The following is a 20,614-nucleotide window of genomic DNA, read 5'->3' as shown; positions in this document are numbered from 1 at the left end:
ATCGTCGCTTGGCCGACACAAGGGCGTAACTACATTGAGAGATGATCCAGGGCAATCATTAAGTATAGTATGGACGACAGGGGTCATCGTAAAATGTAGTTACTTTCTTATGCTAAGAATGCGACATGATGATGAAAGTGTGGAGCTATTGGTTAGGCAGACGTTGCCTGATTTGCGAAGGCTCACCTCGAAATTCATCAGTCATCACTCAGCGAATTTTATGCTCAACAAGTTGCTCATCGAGCATAATTAGACGAAAAATAATGTTGACCTCCGAACTCGTGTGCCACTCTCGAAAACATTGTTAAAATTGGGAGTGCAAAACAGGGTCTCTGAAACATGGTGTCTAAAATTCCCTGATTTTTCCATGATCATCCAGAGTTCATTCCCTGATGGAGATGGGAAACCGAAATTTTCTCCTACTTCCCCAGCATTTTTTGGAGAAAAACTAAATAATTCTCCGGAAGCTCCAGATACAAACATCGAATTTTTTCATCTTTCAGCCGATTTTGAGGCGCACATTCAAAGTTTTAATTCCAAAATCGTTCCTGCGGTTGATATTACCTGGCCAATGAAACCTTTTCTATTATTATGATGATTTGAAAATCCAAAAATGTCATTTAAGAGGTCAATACTGACGACTCAGGTGCAATGGTATATGCCTTCATAGCGATTAAAATTATAAAAACATGAAATTTCCGCAGAATTTGAAAAGAAAATGTCTTCTAAGTGGTGGATGAAAAGATTTCCGGTTCCTTAAACATCTTACCTCAGGTTTCCCTGAAATTTTTCATTCCCTGATTGATTCACGTTTTTCCCGGACTTTCCTGGTCCTAGACACCATGTTCTGAAATATACTGTCACTGTTTCGATCCACCGTGCGACGGGAGTTAGCGCCCTTGGACGGCCGGCGCGGCGGTGCCCTGAACCTGCCGTGACCCTCTTCGCCACGCGACCCACTACCCGGTAGCTTCGACGCGACGATACCGTTTCGCGTCCACCAATGTCCTCAGTCATCAGTGATATCAGGAATGGTGCCCCGGTAGGACTTTAGCTCCATCCCCCTCCTGTGCGATCATGTGCCTCGAGTAGTCCTCAATCGCTCGAAATGATATTCTCGAAACGCCTTCCGAAACGCAGGTAGGCAACTCTATTGGCAGAATCATAAGTTAGTTCACATCATATCGATGGCCAGAGTGCGAAATCACGTAACTCTATTGCGATGTTTCAAAATTTCCACTCGTGCTTTATTTTTCGAAGAGAAACAAGCTATCTTTGGAGCTTAAAATTTATACGGAATATATTTTGCCAAGAGAAATGAAAAACCGAGGAAATTTTCTCCTCAATGAAAAAATAAAGTATAATAGGAAGTCTGCGATGTAGCAAACGGAGATACGCGGTTTCGCACTTTGGCTATCGTTTTATAGGAATAAAATATTCTAGAGACTCTGTGCTAATGACTCTCCGATGTGCAAAAATTACTATATTCGCTCAATACTAAATCTTCCTCTCTGATGGAAATAAATGTATGTAGATGGTGAAACTAGCAGATCACGTATCTCGCTTGCGGTGTGTGAAAATCTCCGCTCTCATTTCATTTTTTTTTTTTGGAGGAAAACAATTCAATATTATTCCTCATTCCTTGAAGTTTTCACATAATTTTTTGCGAACTGGGGGAAAAATCACGAAAGTTTTCAAGAATTGACGTTGAGTAGTTTTCTTTTTAGACATTAATGTATGACAGGATATCTGCAACGTCGCAAGCCGTGTCACGTGGTCTGGTAGTCGTAGGAGTTTCACCGTCAATATGTTTAAAGTAGAATATTATGGAATCTAATTTGTAACCAATTCCTAGCTGACAATAACCTCACAAAACAAACTGCGATAACAAACAACAGCCTCAATAACAAATAAAAGCCCCAATAAAAGTCAGATAATAATTCCATTAATTTTATTAGAGGTTGCACCATGTTAATAAACTTAATATTGGATTACTTGGTGATACCATCCGCTAGGTTCTGATGTATTCGATTCATAAAATGTATATTTCGTAAATTTTATTATCCACTAGTGTTATACCCACTCCTCCTCATGCAACCCGACAGGATGATACTGAATGAACAGTTTACTTAATCATTTACTTTTAACAATAGCTTGCTATTAGAAAATAAAGTCATCCCGCGCCCTCTCTGCATGCTGTGACGAAACCGTTAAGCTATGTGCGACTCTGTCGGTAGATAGGTAATATTCGCCAATCGCGCAAACCAATAGACCTGTGGAGCTTACATGACCGGAGAATAGGACTTCTTGGATCATTTAACATTAGGCTAGTGTGGTTTCAGCTCAATCAAAGAACTTTTGATTATGGCCATAAAATTCTACTTACGTAACCTCTATCAGGTTTTCTCGATTTTGGACGGAAAATTGTTTTGGTCGTACGCAATTCGAGGCGTTGAGTAGATTGCGCACAATGTCGAGGCTTGTCGCGGTTTTCTAAACTGAGAAACGGGTGTTTCTGACAGTTTTTGATGATTTACCGGCATGCCTTATTATTTACCGTTCGCGTGAGCTAGCGGACTCGAGGAGACTTTAGACCATAAAATTGGACTCTTCGGCCCCTCGGGTCATTTTAGATGAGGCTAATTTGAATTTAGCTCAATCCGAGAACTCAATAGGAGAAATTAGTGGACACTTTAGGAACGAAGTTTTTGGAGCATTTGCCTGAGAGAACAAAAATAAGTCGAATAATGTTGATTAATTCTTTAAAAACGTAAAATGTGACAGTAAGGCTATATCATCACGAAGCGAGATGCTTGGCTCGTTAATTTCACTTCCGCAGTGGTGATTAAGCGGCGCGCGGCGCAAAGTACGCATTGCGCGCGTTTCGGTGCGGTCTAGAAAAAGTAGGGCGCCTTCAAGTTTTTTCACGCAACCCGCGCGTCCATAGACCACGAATAATTGCATCCAGGCGCTGTGATGTACATACGTTGCCTCTTTCCGCGCATCCATCGGCTGTGAAATTAAGGGGAAAAGGGAGCAGTCCGGGATCTTTTGCTCGATTTGCAAGTTTCCTGTCACACTTTACTTTCCAAAGAGGGCCTGATCGTCGTTTTTGCTCAACATACCTATTGATGGTTTTCCTTCTTTTTTTGGAAATATTTTCTAATAACTTCGTCGCGCCAAAAAGTCAAGCAATATTTTTGACAAAAATGTAAAATGTGTAAATATTTTCAAAGACGGCGATAGATATCCGTGATTTGGTAGTTAAACAATGGTGTTTTTCTTTTTTCTGATTAAAACAGTAATGCCATTTTAATTATTTATACATATTCCTATTATGATGTCTACGATTGTCTACCTATGCAACTGCACATGACGATTTTTGTGCTGGCGCATGAGCGTCGCTTTTGCGGGGCGAGGGGGGCTTGCCCCAATACACCCCTACCCGGAATTTGAAGTGATATCATACGGCCCTGATCGGTCATGAAATGATTTAGCTCCGCATATGCCGGTTTAGCGAATCAATGAACTCGTGGGGCTTCCTAGACCGAAAAATCGGACTCTTCGTTTCATTTCAAGTAGGGTTAACTTGATTTCAGTCCAAACGGAGAACTCTCGATTTTGGCCCTGCAATTTTACTCCACGTCGATTTCTCTCACCCCCTCCTCCCCACGATAACACCTAATTTTAGGGGCGCCAAACAAAGTTCAGTCTAGGGGCACTCAGGGCCGGATTAAGAGGGTGGCCACATGAGCCGCGGCCCATGGCGGTAAATTTTGCAACTTAAATGAAGGTATAATAATAAATCGGATTCAGAAAAAAAAATTACCAAGCGGAAAGGCGACAAAATCTCTTTTTCCTGAGAGTATAGTAATTGCTAATTTTATCGTATTTCGGTGATGCGAGAGACAGCACCTTTCATTACTCGAGTAAAGAGAGAAACCAAACACGCAATTTGGCCTGGAACGGCGCGGCGCAGAGAGCAATGATGACGAGAACTTGAAATGAAAAGGAGAAACCCTCGGCGCGGCGGTCGGCATGTAACACATATTAGCGCCTACAAGACTGCATGAATACTTCACGCATTGCGTCAAAGACAGTGCGGCCACTGCGGTCAGGAGCGGTCGGCGCGAAACGCATAGCGCCTACAAGACTGCATGAATACTTCACGCATTGCGTCAAACACAGTGCGTTCGGCAGCGTTCGGCACGAGACGCATGACGCCTACAAGACTGTATGAATACTTCACGCATTGCGCCAAACACAGTGCGGTCAGCGTGGCGCGGCGGCGGAAGTTGAAATTATTAAACCACATTTATGTTTGTTCTTTCATAATGTTTTCGTTCATTTCTAATAAATGGAGGGCCTCGTCCGCACAGAGGTAGGTTCACAGAACCTAACTTTTGAGCAAAGTTCCGTGCAATTTTGCTAGTAAGGTTGACGGAACTTTCGCGAAAAATGTATCCAACACAAGTAAACGCGTCTTATGCACCTCTCCCCCTCCGGCATGTTCACTTGATGGTTTTAATTGATGTTTCAAAACGAATGAGAAGGCAAAATACAGGCGGCCCATGGGCGGCAAGTAGGTAAACCCGGCCCTGCGGGCGCTAAAAATTTACATCTGGCCCTGCTCAGTCCTGTATTAGAGTGTCTACTAAAACAGGCTGGTCAAAAATCAGTACTTTTTCAGTACATACCCGAGAAATTCAGTACCTTCTCAACAGAAAAATTCAGTACTTTTTCATTACTTTCAATTGACGAAATTTGAAAAATTTCAAAAATATGAATTTCCCGCTCAAATTGCGACGAAAATGACAAAAAAACGAAAAAATTCCGGACCTCCTTGCGGAATTTCCTCACTTTTTCAGTACTTCCAGACCGCCTTCAAAAAATCAGTACTATTTCCGGACTTTCCGGACTTGTAGACACCATGTGCACTGTCTATCGTCGGATTTATTTCCTAAAAGTTGCGACACAGCGAAAAAGCACGGAATCTAAGATGTCCGCCGGGGGTAACTTTCACTTAGTAAAGTAAGAGCCCCGCTGAATCAAGGACGAATTAGTGAGGTCTCATCCTCAAGTTCACGGACGGTCACGCCCAAGTAAAAACGGCTCATGAATTCCTTACGAGGCTTGACGCGCGTGACGTCGCCTCCGCTCGGTGACGCCGGGTGGACGCGGTTTTCCCGCTCGGTAAAATGAATAATAGCAGTGGCGTGGCGTGCTTTGCGATATATCGATTGTTGTACCATTTAAACCTATGGAAAAGGATCGATAAACAGGGTGTTCGCAGCGAACACCTTAATAATCGATTCTTTACCATAGGTCTAAATGGCAGAACAATCGATAGATCGGAAAGCACACCACGCCACTGAAGATCCTAACGAAAGTGCAATGGCAACGAAGCCTCCCCTTTCATACATCAGTGTGGCTCCCAACATAAAAGGCGAGGAGCAGGTGCCTTCCAGATCGATCTGACACTGATTGTGAGTTCGGCGTTAATTTGGCTGACACAAAATCGAACTCAGTTTTCAAAAAAAATTCTACTTAGGGATATTTCAAAAAGGACGAATCCGTTTAATTAGATCGATAAGATGGGAGTTTAGACGGTTTGTTGGGGTGAAATTTGATATCGATGGCTAAAGTGCGAAACAGCGTAACTCCGATTACGACGTTGCAGACTTCATATCATAATTTTTCTTGTTTACGTTACTAGTCACCGTGATTTCTTGAAAACTTCCTTAGTTTCTCCGCTCTGTTTGCGGAATATTCTGTATAAATTTCAAGCTTTAAAATTGGCTTTGTTTTTCTTAGAAAAAATAAAATAGGGCCGGAAATTTCGAAACATCGCAATAAAGATACGTGGTTTCGCATTTTGGCCGTCGGTATGCTTTATTTCTCGAAGAAATGTGATCGTATGCGGGAAAAGCGGCCTTAGTCGAAAAAAAAATTAAATCTGGAGTTATTGATATAAGAGCATACAGGAGTGTCCTAAAAACACTGTAGGAAAAAAACACCTAAAGCCGTCTAACAAGGTCCGAAACGGACCATGCCGGTAACGATATGATCTCGACAAGTCACCGGCATGGTCATTTTTAGCACAGAATTGTCAAAAGAAAACTCATGTATGTAGCTACAGAACAGGCAATATAGATTTACGCTAATAGAAATGAAAAAATACCAAAAACTTACGTACATATCCCGGGTTAAAAAACAGAGGGAAAGTCAGCACAAATCTACAAAGAAAGAACTCGATTGAGGGACCCGGGATCCTGTTTATTGTGGATTGAAAATCACGAGTCCAAGAAGTTTTATCGCAAGAAAAGTCCATCGAGACGGCACCGTTTCACCTAAAAAATCATTTTTTCTCAAAATCTCACACGAGAAAAGTCCGGCAAGTTGATCGGCCATCTTTATGGGGGGGGGGGGGGATTTTGATGGGATGTTCCCACAGTACTTTGAAGGAAACATTTTTGGAGGTTTTTTTGGATCCAAAGTACTAGGTTAAAACCGTTGTCAGTGGGCCCTATTAATATTATCCGGTTAGTTAACATATATGTCCTCAAATCTTTGCCTATATTTGCCTCGTTGTTATGTTGTGCTTTGGCTTTGCGCGCAACTTTTTGCACTTTTTTTTCCAACGGAACTGAGGTGCGGTTGGTTTTCCCTGTCGAATTCTTCGCACATAGAAAAATCGCTCCTGAAAAATTAACCTACGTGTTCCGATGGATTTTTTAGTGTACCTGATCTCGAACTCTGGTGCCATAATCACAGTTCTACAACTTTACCGTTTACAATTTATTGCCAAAAGATCGTTACCGTTGGAAGCACGATTCTACACGATCAAGTATACCAAAATTCGAATACCTACTTTTTTTCGATTCGTTTGTTTATTATGCAAACTGTAATGGCTTTTTTTAAAGGACCAAATTCTTATTTATCTTTCAAGTGAGGATATTTGACTCAACTTTCGCCGTTTCATTTTTTATGGTGTACTGAAAACATTGACCTCAGACGTTGCATTAGTCTCGACTCAGCTCCGACTGTGGAATCGCACCTGGAAATAAATTTAGCTTTTAGGAAATGTTCATCAAAGGTCATTGCTTCACATAAAGCAAAGAGGAAGATGTAAATAAAGAGAATTGTAAGAGCGGAAACATGCGAAGGGGTCACTATCCTCATCGTTCACTTTTCAATCGTTCATTCTGCCAAAATCGACGGCTCCTTTCGCGAAGTATTTCCGATAGACTAGCGTGCGATTCCACCAACTTTTGCGTATAGAATCGATAACATTCCCTGCATATAAACTAAAAAATGCCTCGAGAGTATCGTTCCATTAACCTAGTTGCGGCGGCTTTGTCAGCCGATCATTTGAATGGAGGAGTCGGGCTTCTGTCGAAGCGCACCCAGCTCCTTGACAGCACGGAAGGAAAAGCGGTGCGAGGAAATCAAAAGAAAAAAGGAAGCAATAAGCAGAAAACGCAGATACATTTGTTAGCGTCAATGCTCGTCGCCTATATAACCCTCGCATATTCCTTCAGCTAGTCTATTTGATGTTATTCGTGAGCTTAACACGCGAAAATCCCGCTGTGGTTGAATTTTTAGTTTTGCCGCTGCATAGTTTGGCTCTAAAATAAGTTGATCGGCGGGAGTTGGTTTAAAAGTGATTCGTGAAATTATTTTCTCCTCTTACTTTTTATTCAACACAGCTAAGCAAAGGTAACTAAATATGAATTATTATACATATTGAGCACTATATAATATGTGTGATCGTCCACGAGAAAAGGGACCTTGAATCAATGAGCACTCAAAACTGACTCGTTGAAACTTGAAAGAATATTTTCTACAAAAATTTTGGGTTATAAACGCCCAAAAATGGCAAATCAAACCGGAGTTTCGGCGCGTTATGTCTTATATTGCCAGGCGTTACCGATTTTTGTCACAAAAATTTGCTACTGTATTGACATGAAGTTTCAATTTTTACTATGAGATTGTAAGAATTTCACCTCATTCGATCGTAAGAATGCCAGTTGCAAGCGATCGAATTGAAAACAATCTCAATTTGAGGCGAGTAAAATAGCAAAGTTTTTGAGACAACAATCGGCAACGCCTGGCGATGGAGGGCGAGCCGTGAGCGTGATCCGCCCCTAAAATCAGCATGAAAATTACATAGTAGTCGCAAATTTTGCCAACATACAAAATGCAGCGGATGCGCAATTGCGCAAAGGATTGAAAAAATGTCTGATAAAATAGTGCTGTTGCAACTGACTAAAAAAAAAAATCAAAACTTACAAGCGATGGATTAAAAAAGACTTTTTCCAAACATTGCTGTATTGAACCAAAAATTTGAGTGGTTGCATTACCAAAGTAAAAATTTTGTTAGACTCCAATCCGCTGTAACGCAGTAAAAATTACAGCGAAAAAAGTTTCTTACATATCAAACTGAACGATGCAAGAAATCATTTCGGAAATTTTAAATAAATAATAATAATCAGTTGATAGATATTTAATTAATAAATTAATTATATTTATAGTTACACCCTTCAATTAATTGATGCGCAACGTACACAACACTTCGATTCAGTAGCATATTTACTGTGTAATCGCTATGTATTGCGGTTCGAGCTATACTTAGGTACATGGGTATATGCAGTTCAAATAAAATCCTTACGAGAAGAACTCCTTCACTGCATATTTTGAATTCTAAAATCCAAGTTAGTTATCAAGTGATAATAAAAGTAACTACCTAAAATAATCCTTTCCATAGTGGTGATGATATTTACTTATGTGCTCTATTTTTGAAGCTCATATCATACACGACTGGAACGTCGCAATGGAAGTGAGCACTTTTCAAAGCGAGCCATTCAATTAAATGGTCGGGTGTCATTTTGTTACGCAAGAAAAATTACGACCTTTACTTCAGTTTATTGCAACACACTTATTTAACGGAAGAGACTCTGATACATCAGGGAGATAAGTCATTTCCAATGTGAGGAAAAATTTCAGCTTGTTTTAATTTATATACAAAGAGATTTCAATTAGTGGGGCCCCTTCAATTAATAGATAGGCAATACACGTAACACTGCGAGACAGTAGCATGTAGGTAATGGCGACTAGTTGCAATCCGTGCTACCGGCATGGGTATGCAGTTCGAATAAAGAACTTCAGTGAGTAACCCATTCATAATCCTAAATTGACTACATTTTGTGATCATCCGTAATAGTATTTACGTACTTCGGGAAACTAATGGTACATACTTTGTTTCTAAGCTGAACCAGAAATTACAGTTCCTCACTGCCAAATGGAGTCCAAATATAGCAAGCACAGGGAATGAAATTGTCGGATTGTAATGAATCTTTTGACACAAAAATGGACCTGTCAATTCATCAAACTTCAAAATTGATGAGCTAATGGGCTCATTGTTGAGCACCTTACAAAAGTTAAGATTTCTGATTTTACATTAGAAGACATGTGTAGATATCTACATAATTTTGGCAGTAAATGGAAGAGACTCGAAAGTTTCAGACTTGAAGGTTCAAAAATTCTATAAAGATTGATTTATTTACCTCTGAGAGCTTTCATTCATAGGGCCCGATATAATAACTTAACAGCGCATCTATTATGAGCACACGTGTGTTTTCGGTGTATCGAGGTCATACGAAGTTCCGGCACCCCAACGATGCGTTGCAGCAGACGAGAGGGAAATGAGGGCGTGTTTCATGTGTTTTGAACAACCACTCGCTAAGTTATTTTCGCGCACCGTGTGCTGGTCACTTTCTTTTACAGGTGGGTATAAGTACATCAGGGCACCTCTCCCTCTTAAAAAAATTAACTTTCAAATTTTCATCCGGTCTAAACGGAATTAAGTCACAGCAGGTACCTACGTAAGAGAGGTAAATAACTAAACCCTGAATTTTAGCGAAATGGAATAACTTTCAAGGGTCACTACACCCTCTCACGCCCCTCTTTTATATTTTTCCTCTCATATTTAGAGAGCGGCTTCCGATGCATTTTTTTTCTCGTAAAAAAATTAAAAGGAAAATAAATTAATAATACAAATTGAAAACAAAGCGAGAGGGTCTGATACGTATGTGTTAGAAAGCTGTCAGCGGGGTTTTAAAGATTATCAAATTACTTTGGGGTTCATTTAAATTTGCATCAGTATCATTCAGTATATTACTTTATGATATAAGATCATGAAAGGAACGCGTAACGTATAACGCTTAAAGCGCGAAGTGCTTCGGACGCTTAAACAGCGAATTAAAAAAATACCCTCAATACCAAATTGCTTTAAAATCGATTGAACAAGAGGTGAGACCGACTTTAAGGCCACATTTCCGCCATTTAAGATCTTCGAGTTTTGAAAATTTGACTAAATATTCGAGTTTCCCATAAAAAAACTTGCCACTCGTACCGAGTTCCACCGGAATCGATTAAGCAGGATCTGAGAGATCATTTTAGGGCATATTTGGCATCTTGGATTTTCGAATTTTGAAATTTTGTCTAACAATTCTAAAGCCCTATTATTAAAGTGTCCCAATTACCAAGTTCCGATGAAATTGATGGTACGGGAGCCGAGAAAACGGCGCGTAGCTTCGACGGCACAAAGCGCCTTCAAATAGGCGGATACTACCTGGAGTTACCGCAGAGGCTGAATAGTTGCATCTCGCTGTAGGAACCGGCGCTAAGCGCCGCGGCCGCTTCTGCGGTTAACTTGCTACTGATTTTGATAAGGCTTGCGCCTGCGGCCCGGATCAAACGCAATTCATTCGAGTTAAGTCGAACGCAATCAGACACAACATCTCGAAGAATTTTACCGTTCCTTAGTGTCACGCACACAAACAAAAAAGAAAAAAAAAAACTGGAAAGACTTTAGCCGAGGGGATTGACGAGCTTGTTGTTTTATTTTCATACTCCGGCTTTTTCAGAGCTTGCTCTATTTGACAGTTGAAATTCGGGTCAAACGTTGTAATTGGCTCTAATTTACCAAGAAAGAGGTGAAAGGTAAATCAATCGCGTGATTTGTCGACGAATTTTGACAGGTCGGATTTTGATGATGAGTGTGTAGTCTCCCCACCGCACCACTTAAGGTGATTCGATGGACGCCATATTTTGTTTCAGAACGGCATGCGATATATCGCATCAATTGGTTTCATTTTTTCAGCTACTCGTCATTTTTCTCCAATTTTGAGATCGCAATTCTGTTGTCAGGAGACTAAAGCACTCACTTACCAATTTTAACAAAGAAATTCAACGTAATAAAAGCGTGGTTTTTTTTAGAGAGAAAACATCGCATTCGAGTGCAGTTTCGATATCCGTATTGAATGCGATGTTTTCTCTCTAAAAAAACCACGCCTTTATTACGTTGAATTTCTTTGTTAAAATTGGTAAGTGAGTGTAGTCTCCTGACAACAGAATTGCGATCTCAAAACTGGAGAAAAATGACGAGTAGCTGAAAAAATGGAACCAATTGATGCGATATATCGCATGCCGTTCTGACACAAAATATGGCGTCCATCGAATCACCTTAACCGCGGGTGCTGATTGTGACCGTTTATTATGTTTTTCTCAATACATCTAGAATGACATAGGTATTACACAAATCGATGGCCAGAGTGGGAAACCACGTATCTCCGTTTGCGACGTCTCAGACTTCCGGTCAAAATTTATTTTTTTTCCGGAAAAGTAGTCAACGTGATATCTTGCAAATTTCCTCGATTTTCCCTCTCTGTATGCAAGGTATTTTGTGTAAATTTCAAGGCAGAAAGTTGACTTGTCTCTCTTCAAAAAAATAAATAAAATAGGGGTGGAAATTTTGAAACACTGCAATGGAGATACGCGGTTTTGCTTTTTGGTCATCGAAATTGTTTGCATAGTTTCATCGTATTCGTGTTCTAAAATTACTATTATTGAACGGTTAGTTGGCTCCAATTTTTCGTAAAATACAGACCTATCGGTTCCTATTTACACTATGCCGTTTTCAAACTTCAAACTCAGAGCGTCCTCTTTCATTTGACATACAATGTTTTTCATTTCTTGAAATTTCTAATTTTAGAAAATTTTTTTAATATTTGGTTTATTTCCTTCAAATTTTAAAAACGAATATAAATAAAAAATCTAATAAATTTGAAACTTCGATAAATCAAAAAGACCATTTGTCGAATGAAAGGAGACGTTCTAAGAAATTAGGCAAAAAAAAAGAAGAAAGAAAAAACCAATAGATCCTGCGAAGAAGGTACATGAAGTGGTTTGGTTTTTACATCGCGGAGATAGTCACAACCGACTCCCTTTAAATTATGAATGTACGAAAGTTCCACTATTCAATCGGACAACGAATTGCTCGATGCAGGTTAAATGCAGTTTGTCGAGCATTCGAACCTGCGGATCGAGCAGGGACAGGGTGGAACAACAGAGAGCGTCGCTCCTCTGGCGTAAGCGCGTATCTCTATTTACACACGAGCCCCAAAGAGCATGTCATTATACGGAGGGTAGGGCTCACGTGGAAATTAAGATACGCTCTTATATCAGAGAAGTGGGGACGGGGCAGGGATAGCAGCGCCAGCGTCATCCGCGAAAATCGGAGCCGAAACTAAACGTGCGATAGCGTGCTTAGGGGTAGTTCCGAGTTGAGGTAAGACAATTATGAGCCTCTCCGCCCCCTTACTTCCTGCGACTGTATCTGGAGATAAGCGGAGACAACTAATGTTTTTCTGACCTAGATTACACACTTTTCCCGGGCTTAACCATTTATCCTTATCAATGACTTTTAATTGCAGCCTTCAACTTGAACCTTGAGGTGTTTAATTTTTGGATTACCCACTCGCTCGTCACTCTTGAATATGGCCTTCTCTTGTCCCGATTTTCTCCTTCATTTCAAAAGATTCTTCTTGCCGTTTTATCATAAGAAGGAACATAGCCCAAGTAGCATTTTTGAACGTAAAAATCGGGATATATTGCAATTTTATCGGGATAAAATCGACCGGCAATTTATCGCGAAAATCGATCGCGATTTTATCGATCCAAAAATTGCGATGTGTAGCGATTTAATCGATAATATCTCGATATATTGCCACCGATATAATCGCGATAACCAACCGACAAAATCGTTATTTATCGCGATCACTGCTACTTGGGAAGAGAAAACTTGAGTTGAAAACCGAAGTAAGTTTAAATATTTCATTGATCGTGAGTTGAATCTAACAAAAGAAGCGTTCCGAAAGGTACGAATAAAGGATTTAGGATGAAATTATCGATTCACAACGATATAACTGACTTCTCTTGATACTATGCGGTTGGACATTGCCAATGCGTGAAGTATTCATGCAGTCTTGCAAGCACTAACAGAGCGTAGCGCGCACCGTGCATTACGCGCAATGCTAGAAGTATTCACGCAGTCCTGCAGGCGCTAACAGTCGTTCCGCGCCGACCGCAATATTTAGGGCGATCATTCGAACTCGCGGAGCGTTTTTCAACTTGTGACTTTAAAGTTTTTTGCACAGGTACACTATGAATGGACCATTTGTCATTTACTCTGATAGAAAATTAAAAAAATACTAATTTTCTTCCCTTTATTTGTAAACGGTATACAAAGCAAATATAATTTAATGGTTTCAGCGACCTTGTCACTTTGGAGGGGTATGGATGTCCGCTCTCTCCCTCTCTTTAATCTATCCTTCTTCTCTCATCAATTCCGTTTCTTAGGACCTTGTTGGCGTATGAATATGAAGGAGGAAAAAAATCCCCTAAGAATAATTTTTCCAACTATTTTCATGCAGATTTTCGCCTTTTCTTTACAAGCAAAGAGGGGAGGGGGAGTCTGGCCAGTTTCCCGTCATAGAGATTGCCATTCGGGTGTCGCAGAAGGGAATGGGAGGTTAAAAAGACGGCCAAAGTGCTTTATAAATTGTACTTGAACTGCCCCGCTTTCCAAAGGGGGGCTCAAAAGCCCTCGGAAAATTTTGAAAACTGAGACGTCTTAGGAGCAATTTTGAGCTGTTTCTTGTATGTATTGAGAAATTGATTGATATATAATTTCAAAAATGACGGAAATCTCACTAAACTTATTTCCTAAAATTACTTACAATCTTGAAGGGTCCGGACACCCCCCCCCCCCCCCCCCCAAGTTTCGCCCATGGAGCTAGGTCTTCGCTGATGAAGATGGAGTTTATGATAGAGTATAGGCCCATTAGTATGTTGCGTGTTATTTTCGGTGGATGCATGGCTAGGACGGTTGAGACTTGTTAAAACTTAAAGTTTTTATGTAACGATTGTTACGTAAACCTAATTTGCTTTGGCGTTAGGACGAGTCGAAGGAATGGAATGTTTATGAGTACTCCTAATTTTTGCTGACAGGTTCTTACTAATCATGATGAACTTACCCGCCAAAATTTATTGTACTTGCCACTCTAAGACCTACGCAGCATCCCAGCTCAACTTCCTATTTTTTACCCCTTCAGTGTATTTATCGCTATGTCCTCGCTGCCTCTTTGAACACTTTCTTGGTCCCGAAAATGAATTCATGCTAAACATACCAATTACCTAATGATGTTTTTACAGGATTCCGGAAATTGCCTGTATGGATATGGCGGCCGGATATCGGATATTGGTCTCACAAGTGACGCGATCGAATATTAGAGACGGGATTCGGGCTTACGGATGACGCGATCGGATACCGGATATTGGCTGGATAGATGCCGCGGCCCGATGCCATTTCTTCGGGACTCTAGATACCTATTGGCTGGATAGATATGATGGCTGGACATCCGCAACCGGAAATCGATCTCGTTGATGACGGGATCGTACACTAGAAACCGGAAATAGGGCTCACAAATGACGCGATCGGATTGATACTGGAAACCGGTTTCCTTTGCGAGATATTTTAATTACCTTTAACAACATTATCCCCTTACATCGGAGTCATATGGCAAAGCTGCGGCGCTTAAATATTTTTGAAAAATTAAAATAAAATATATATATACTACTTTTAAACTTAAATGAACAACATGTCTACACAGTTTCAACCATTTCCCAGTCACTAGAGCACTCGGAAAAAATTAAATTGATGATTTAACAATTTTGTAGTTAAAAAAGTGACTGCAATGTTTCAATGTAAGTAGATTTTACATTTAAAAAAAAAAATGCTAATTTAACCCCCGTGGTTCAGTTAGCTTTCCAAGATTGTAAAATGTACATTTGAAACATTGCAGTCACTTTTTTTTGACAACTGAATTGCTAAATCAGCAATCCATTTTTTTTCATGCACAGCCCCTGGCTGATTCGGCAGGGAATGACTCCGACGCAGTGAGATGAGATAAGTGTTTCTTTATAGTTTCATTCCATTCTCATTTCTATACGTACAATATTCAATTACTAATGACTTTTTTTTTTTTTTAATGTTGCAGCCGTGCTGGGCGGAGTAGAAGCCCGTATGGGAGCCGCGGATGTGGAGGTGGGAGCAAGGGTAAATGTTGGTCGAGCAGTGATCCCGCCGAGAAGTCCTCGTCAGAGCCGATCCTCGACTCGAGCCGCGTCCAGTACTGGCAGGACCCGACGAGCGTCCTCACCGTCGACGAACTAGCCAGACATTGCCGCCGCCGCATCCCCCGCGACGCCGCCCACATCAAACTCGAGTCCGGCTCTTTCGCCCACCTCAAAAGCGAGTACAAGCGCCGCTTCAAGGCGCACTCCTTCGAAGCCATCCTGCAGGCCTACCACGGTCACATGGACAGCTTCCTCCGGAAGATCCGCGGAAAGCCCCGAGAGCAGAAACCCAACTTCGGTAAACTCGGTCAGGTCGAGTCGGAGCAGCACGAGCAGTTCGTTCCACACGAGGGCGCACAAAGAGCCGAGCTCCAGCGTAAGAACACACTCCTCCAATCGGAGGGTGAGTTCTCCAAGGACGGAACCGAGGTACAGAGTTCGTACCGGGGTTACGGTAACGTAGAACGAAGCGAGCCCATCAGACAATCCAGTCACCTGAGGATGGAGGGCGACCTGGAGACGGCCACGGAGCAACACGACCAGTTCGGACCGAAGAATGGAGAGAGGGCGCGCTTGCTCCGACGTGGCACCCACATCCAGATCCCGACCGAGGACATGGAGACCCGCACGGAGAACCACGACCAGTTCGTGGAGCACCCCGGGGCCTCCCGCAGCGAACCGCTCCGCCATCCGGAAACACTCCGCATGGAGGGCGACATCGAGTTCCGGCCCGAGTACGACGACCAGTTCCGCCACCCCAACGCAGAGCGTCCTCTCTTCCCGCGCCCGCAAACGCACCTGCAGACCCAAGGTGAGTTCGACCCGAGCACTGAGAAAGGAGAGCACTTCGTCAGGTTCGAGACCCCGCGCCCCTTGTTCCCCCGACCCCAGACCCATCTCCACCCTGAGGGCGAGTTCGACGCGAGCACGGAGAAAGGCGAGCACTTCCAGAGGTTCGAGGCGAATCGTCCGCTGTTCCCGCGCCCTCAGACCCACCTCCACACGGAGGGCGAGTTCGAATCCAACACTGAAATGGGGGAGCATTTCCAGAAATTCGAAGCTAAACGACCCCCGTTTCCACGACCTCAAACACATCTTCACACGGAGGGTGAGTTCGATCCAAGCACGGAGAAAGGTGAACACTTCCAAAGGTTTGAAGCGAATCGGCCGTTGTTCCCACGACCTCAGACCCACCTCCACACGGAGGGCGAGTTCGAATCCAACACTGAAATGGGGGAGCACTTCCAGGGATTCGAAGCAAAACGACCCCCGTTCCCACGACCTCAAACACACCTCCACACGGAGGGCGAGTTCGAATCCAACACTGAAATGGGGGAGCACTTCCAGAAATTCGAAGCTAAACGACCCCCGTTTCCACGACCTCAAACACACCTCCACACGGAGGGTGAGTTTGATGCGAGCACGGAAAAAGGGGAGAAGTTCGTGGACCCGAAGGCAGACAGACCGTTCTTCCCGCGGCCGAAGACTCACTTGCAGCCCGAAGGAGAGCTGGAGGCGACGAGCGAACAAAAAGCCGAGTTCAAAGGAATCCCTGAGCCGAGATCGGAGCTTGCAAGACCGCCAACTAGCTTAAGAATGGAAGGTCGGATCGAGGCCGACCCCGAGTACAGGTCGACTTTCGTGAACCACCCGCGTGAGAGGGCTGTGGCGGGGAAGATCCCGGACCGTCTGCAGCGGCCCAGCGGAGGCTACAGGGGGCAGAAGACGGAAAACCGAGAGAACTTCGTGCAGCACGGCATCGTCAAGGCCGATAAAAGTCGCCCGAAGACCCATCTGCGGATGGAGGGGGACTTCTACGCGGATCCGGAGTACAAGACGAACTTCACCGACCGTCCGCTCGAGGAGAAGAACTTCGCCCAGAGAAAGCTCCACCGGGAAGGCCCCGACCACATCGACTTCGACGGGTACAACGAGACCGCCTTCAAAGTTCTCTCCGTCTCGTCCTCGTCCTCGCCCTCCGCCAACAGTACCGACGACTCGAAAAACCGGTGAGATTCTCACATGGTCACTCCGATCTAATGGGCCACTAGACAAGGTAGGTAGGTGGCTGAAGTAGGAGGAAAACTCCACATGATTTCTCTTCGAAATCTTACGTAGAAAACAATTCACACACCGGGTTGTTTTGAAATCAACTCCTGAACGAGTTATTAACAAGTCTTTTGAACACAGATTAATTGGACTGCATTTTGCAATTTGGAACTATAGATTCTGGCTCATCTGAAAAAAACATTTATGTGCCATTAGGTAACCTATGCACATACGTTGTTTTTCAGAACGAGCCGGAATTTATAAGTCCAAATTGCAAAATGCAGTCCAATTGGAAGTTCAATTATACATAGGCTGTCCAAAAAGTACCAAGACTGGTTCTATAACTCCAAAACTAAGATAGCTAGAGGCTTGATCTTGGTTTTATTTGAAAGATTATCTCAATATCTATCGATTGAGACCAAAATCAAAACTTTCGGTCAAATATTTCAAAAGTTATAACACTGTTTGTAAAAAAAATATCTGGACCCCCTACCGTTTTTTAATGACTTTTTTCTCTTGCCGGGAACACTTTCCAAATTATTAATGATCAGTACACGGTTGTTTTGCAACTAATCATGGCAAAACCTAATTGATTTGGAAACACTGTCAAGCCGTCGTCGTCCGACTACGGGTATAAGGGTTCAAAATCCACGGGGAAAGAATGAACCGTCGGTTAGCCACCCCCAAAAAACCCGGGAAATTTTCGGCAGTTGATGACAGTTCACAGTGCGTGCGTGGTCTACGCTGCAGATTGTGAGTGATTTTGTTTCTGCGTTCGAAATTGTTGATATCATCATGGAAAGAGATAAAGCAGTGGTATCAAAAATTTCGAGCATAGAAATAAAATCACTCACTATCTGCAGCGTGAACTACGCACGCACTGTGAACTGTCATCAACTGCCGAAAATTTCTCGGGTTTTTTGGGGGTGGCTAACCGACGGTTCATTCTTTCCCCGTGGATTTTGAACCCTTATACCCGTAGTCGGACGACGACGGCTTGACAGTGTTTCCAAATCAATTAGGTTTTGCCATGATTAGTTGCAAAACAACCGTGTACTGATCGTTAATAATTTGGAGAGTGTTTCCGGCAAGAGAAAATAGTCATTAAAAAACGGTAGGGGGTCCAGATATTTTTTTTACAAACAGTGTTGTAACTTTTGAAATATTTGACCGAAAGTTTTGATTTTGGTCTCAATCGATAGATATTGAGTTAATCGTTCAAATGAGACCAAGATCAAGCCTCTAGCTATCTTGGTTTTGGAGTTATAGAACCAGTCTCGGTACTTTTTGGACAGCCTATGTACCAATGACGTCATTTTATTTTTGCCATTTAACCTTTTTTTTTTATTTTTATTTTTTTTTTTTCGCCATCCAATAACATTATTACAGAATTAAAGATTTACATCAAAAGAAAATAGAAATATCACTAGAGAAAAAATAAATATGATTATAAAATGGTTAATCAATTAATGGGTGGCTGCTGGAATCACCGTTAGGCATAACATCAGCAGCATTTAACCAATGTTGATGTTTATATAAATCTTGTTCAGGAGTTCACTTTTAGACTTCCCGTTGTGTGATTTGCTTGCCTTGTGAAATTTTGAAGAGAAAACATGCAGCCTTGTGCTTTAATTCATACCTTGTCTAATGGCCCTACACGATCAAACAGAGCTAAGTACCTATTTCTGTGAGTGAAGAATTTTCACTCCTTGGTCAGATTGCGCCTTGTAGGTAGATAGGTAAGTAATATCTTTTGCAACTTTTAACTGGAGCATGCAGAGTCGAGCAATGCAACTGTCAAAATTCGTTGAAATGCTTCGATTTTGGTCTTTTTTTTTTTCAAACCATTTTTCTTCACAATTTTACTCTGAAAATCATTTCGAGTTGAAATGGCATATTTTAATTACTGACTCAAAAAGTTCACTATTATTACTTGGGGGGAAGAGAGGAGTCTCCGAAGAAAAATTTCGTGTTCACTTACACTCAATGCTGCACTTAAATTTTGTTCACAGTTTTTTAAGGTAACAAACGTCTTAGTCAACCGCTATGGCACAAATGAACAATAAAAAAAAATTATTGTTGTTTTCGAAAAAGTGTGTCAGTTCGTCATTTTTATTAAAAGCAGGTCAATTATCGTGCAAAAAGTACGCCCTGACAGCATCTGAAGTGTTCTTATCTCGCCATTAATACCATTTACAAAAAATTTATGTGCTCAGTCGATACAAAAATTCTAAAAATTTCTACATTCTAATAGGTATTTTTCGTTTGAACTGCCATCAAAATACAAAATGAAATAAACTTCAGATGCAATAGTAAAGAAAAGAACACTCATAAAATCAAGCTATGTACTAAGAAAATTCATTTTGAAGTCCGCTCAATACGTCAAAATTAACACTTCCATGGCTACTAAACCTGTCCGTAGTATTTTTTTGTTTTTAAAGTGTTTTGCATAAAAATATTATTACAGGTCGGGAAGACGAAGAGTAAATAAGAACGAAGAGCGGCCCTCATATCGACTAGAAGTCTGTCCTGCCGATGGAGAAAGTACGACAAATGGCAAACCATTCAAGATTGTGGCAGACCCCAACAACAATCTCCAACCTCAAAGCAATTGGACAATTAACACTGAACGGAGAAGGAATAAAAACAAATGGGTCCCCTCATGGGCTGGCGAAGACAAAAAATGAAGATGCATTATTTATACCAAAAATGTTTGTATTTTTAAAGATAAAAAGCTAAAATTGAAGGGACTCGTATGTTTACTGAGTAATTTTTGGTGAACCATCAAATTACCAACCCTCCCCCTCCCTGTTTGAACTAGTAGACACACATTCGACCGCGATGTACTGACAATCATTTAATAAGTTCATTCTGAAGCTATATGCGTGGTGATGTATTCATATCTGGGTGCATTTTTGATGCATAGGCCCCATGAGCAGGCGCTCAGGAGGGTGTGCGGGATTATTCGTGTAAATTGGTGAGAATCATCAAATAATGGAGGCTGGATATCAAAATTACAGAACCAGAAGCCCAACGACCTTGCCAAACTAGAAATAGCAAAATCACTGTAGCTATAAAACATAAC

General features: G+C 41.8%; 1 protein-coding gene across 3 annotated transcripts; it reads left to right on the top strand.

Moving 5' to 3' along the window:
• The first annotated feature begins 936 nt into the window (after positions 1-936).
• LOC109029614 (uncharacterized) lies at positions 937-20,275 on the top strand. 3 transcript variants are annotated; one of them, XM_072297416.1, is made up of 3 exons: positions 937-1,140; positions 15,402-16,291; positions 19,997-20,148. In XM_072297416.1, the coding sequence occupies exons 1-3, from the start codon at positions 1,109-1,111 to the stop codon at positions 20,014-20,016; spliced, it is 942 nt and encodes a 313-aa protein (XP_072153517.1). In that variant the 5' UTR covers positions 937-1,108; the 3' UTR covers positions 20,017-20,148. The 3 variants fall into 3 exon arrangements, with proteins under 3 accessions (XP_072153517.1, XP_072153516.1, XP_018895691.2); XM_072297415.1 differs by lacking the exon at positions 937-1,140 and adding an exon at positions 6,651-6,847; XM_019040146.2 differs by lacking the exons at positions 937-1,140; positions 15,402-16,291 and adding an exon at positions 16,301-17,489 and having other exon boundaries at positions 19,997-20,275.
• The last annotated feature ends 339 nt before the right edge of the window (positions 20,276-20,614 follow it).

Source organism: Bemisia tabaci, chromosome 2 (assembly GCF_918797505.1).
Source record: "Bemisia tabaci chromosome 2, PGI_BMITA_v3".
In the NCBI taxonomy this organism is placed as follows: Eukaryota; Metazoa; Arthropoda; class Insecta; order Hemiptera; family Aleyrodidae; genus Bemisia; species Bemisia tabaci.
Note: the sequence above shows the minus strand (reverse complement) of the source record. Positions and strands in the feature narration are given on the sequence as shown.

Excerpts from the sequence above, each read along its gene's own strand:
- LOC109029614 (XM_019040146.2), top strand. The coding sequence starts at position 16,513 with ATGGGGGAGCATTTCCAGAAATTCGAAGCTAAACGACCCCCGTTTCCA. Across the intron at positions 17,490-19,996 it reads ACCGACGACTCGAAAAACCG|GTCGGGAAGACGAAGAGTAA; the intron begins GTGAGATTCTCA and ends ATATTATTACAG.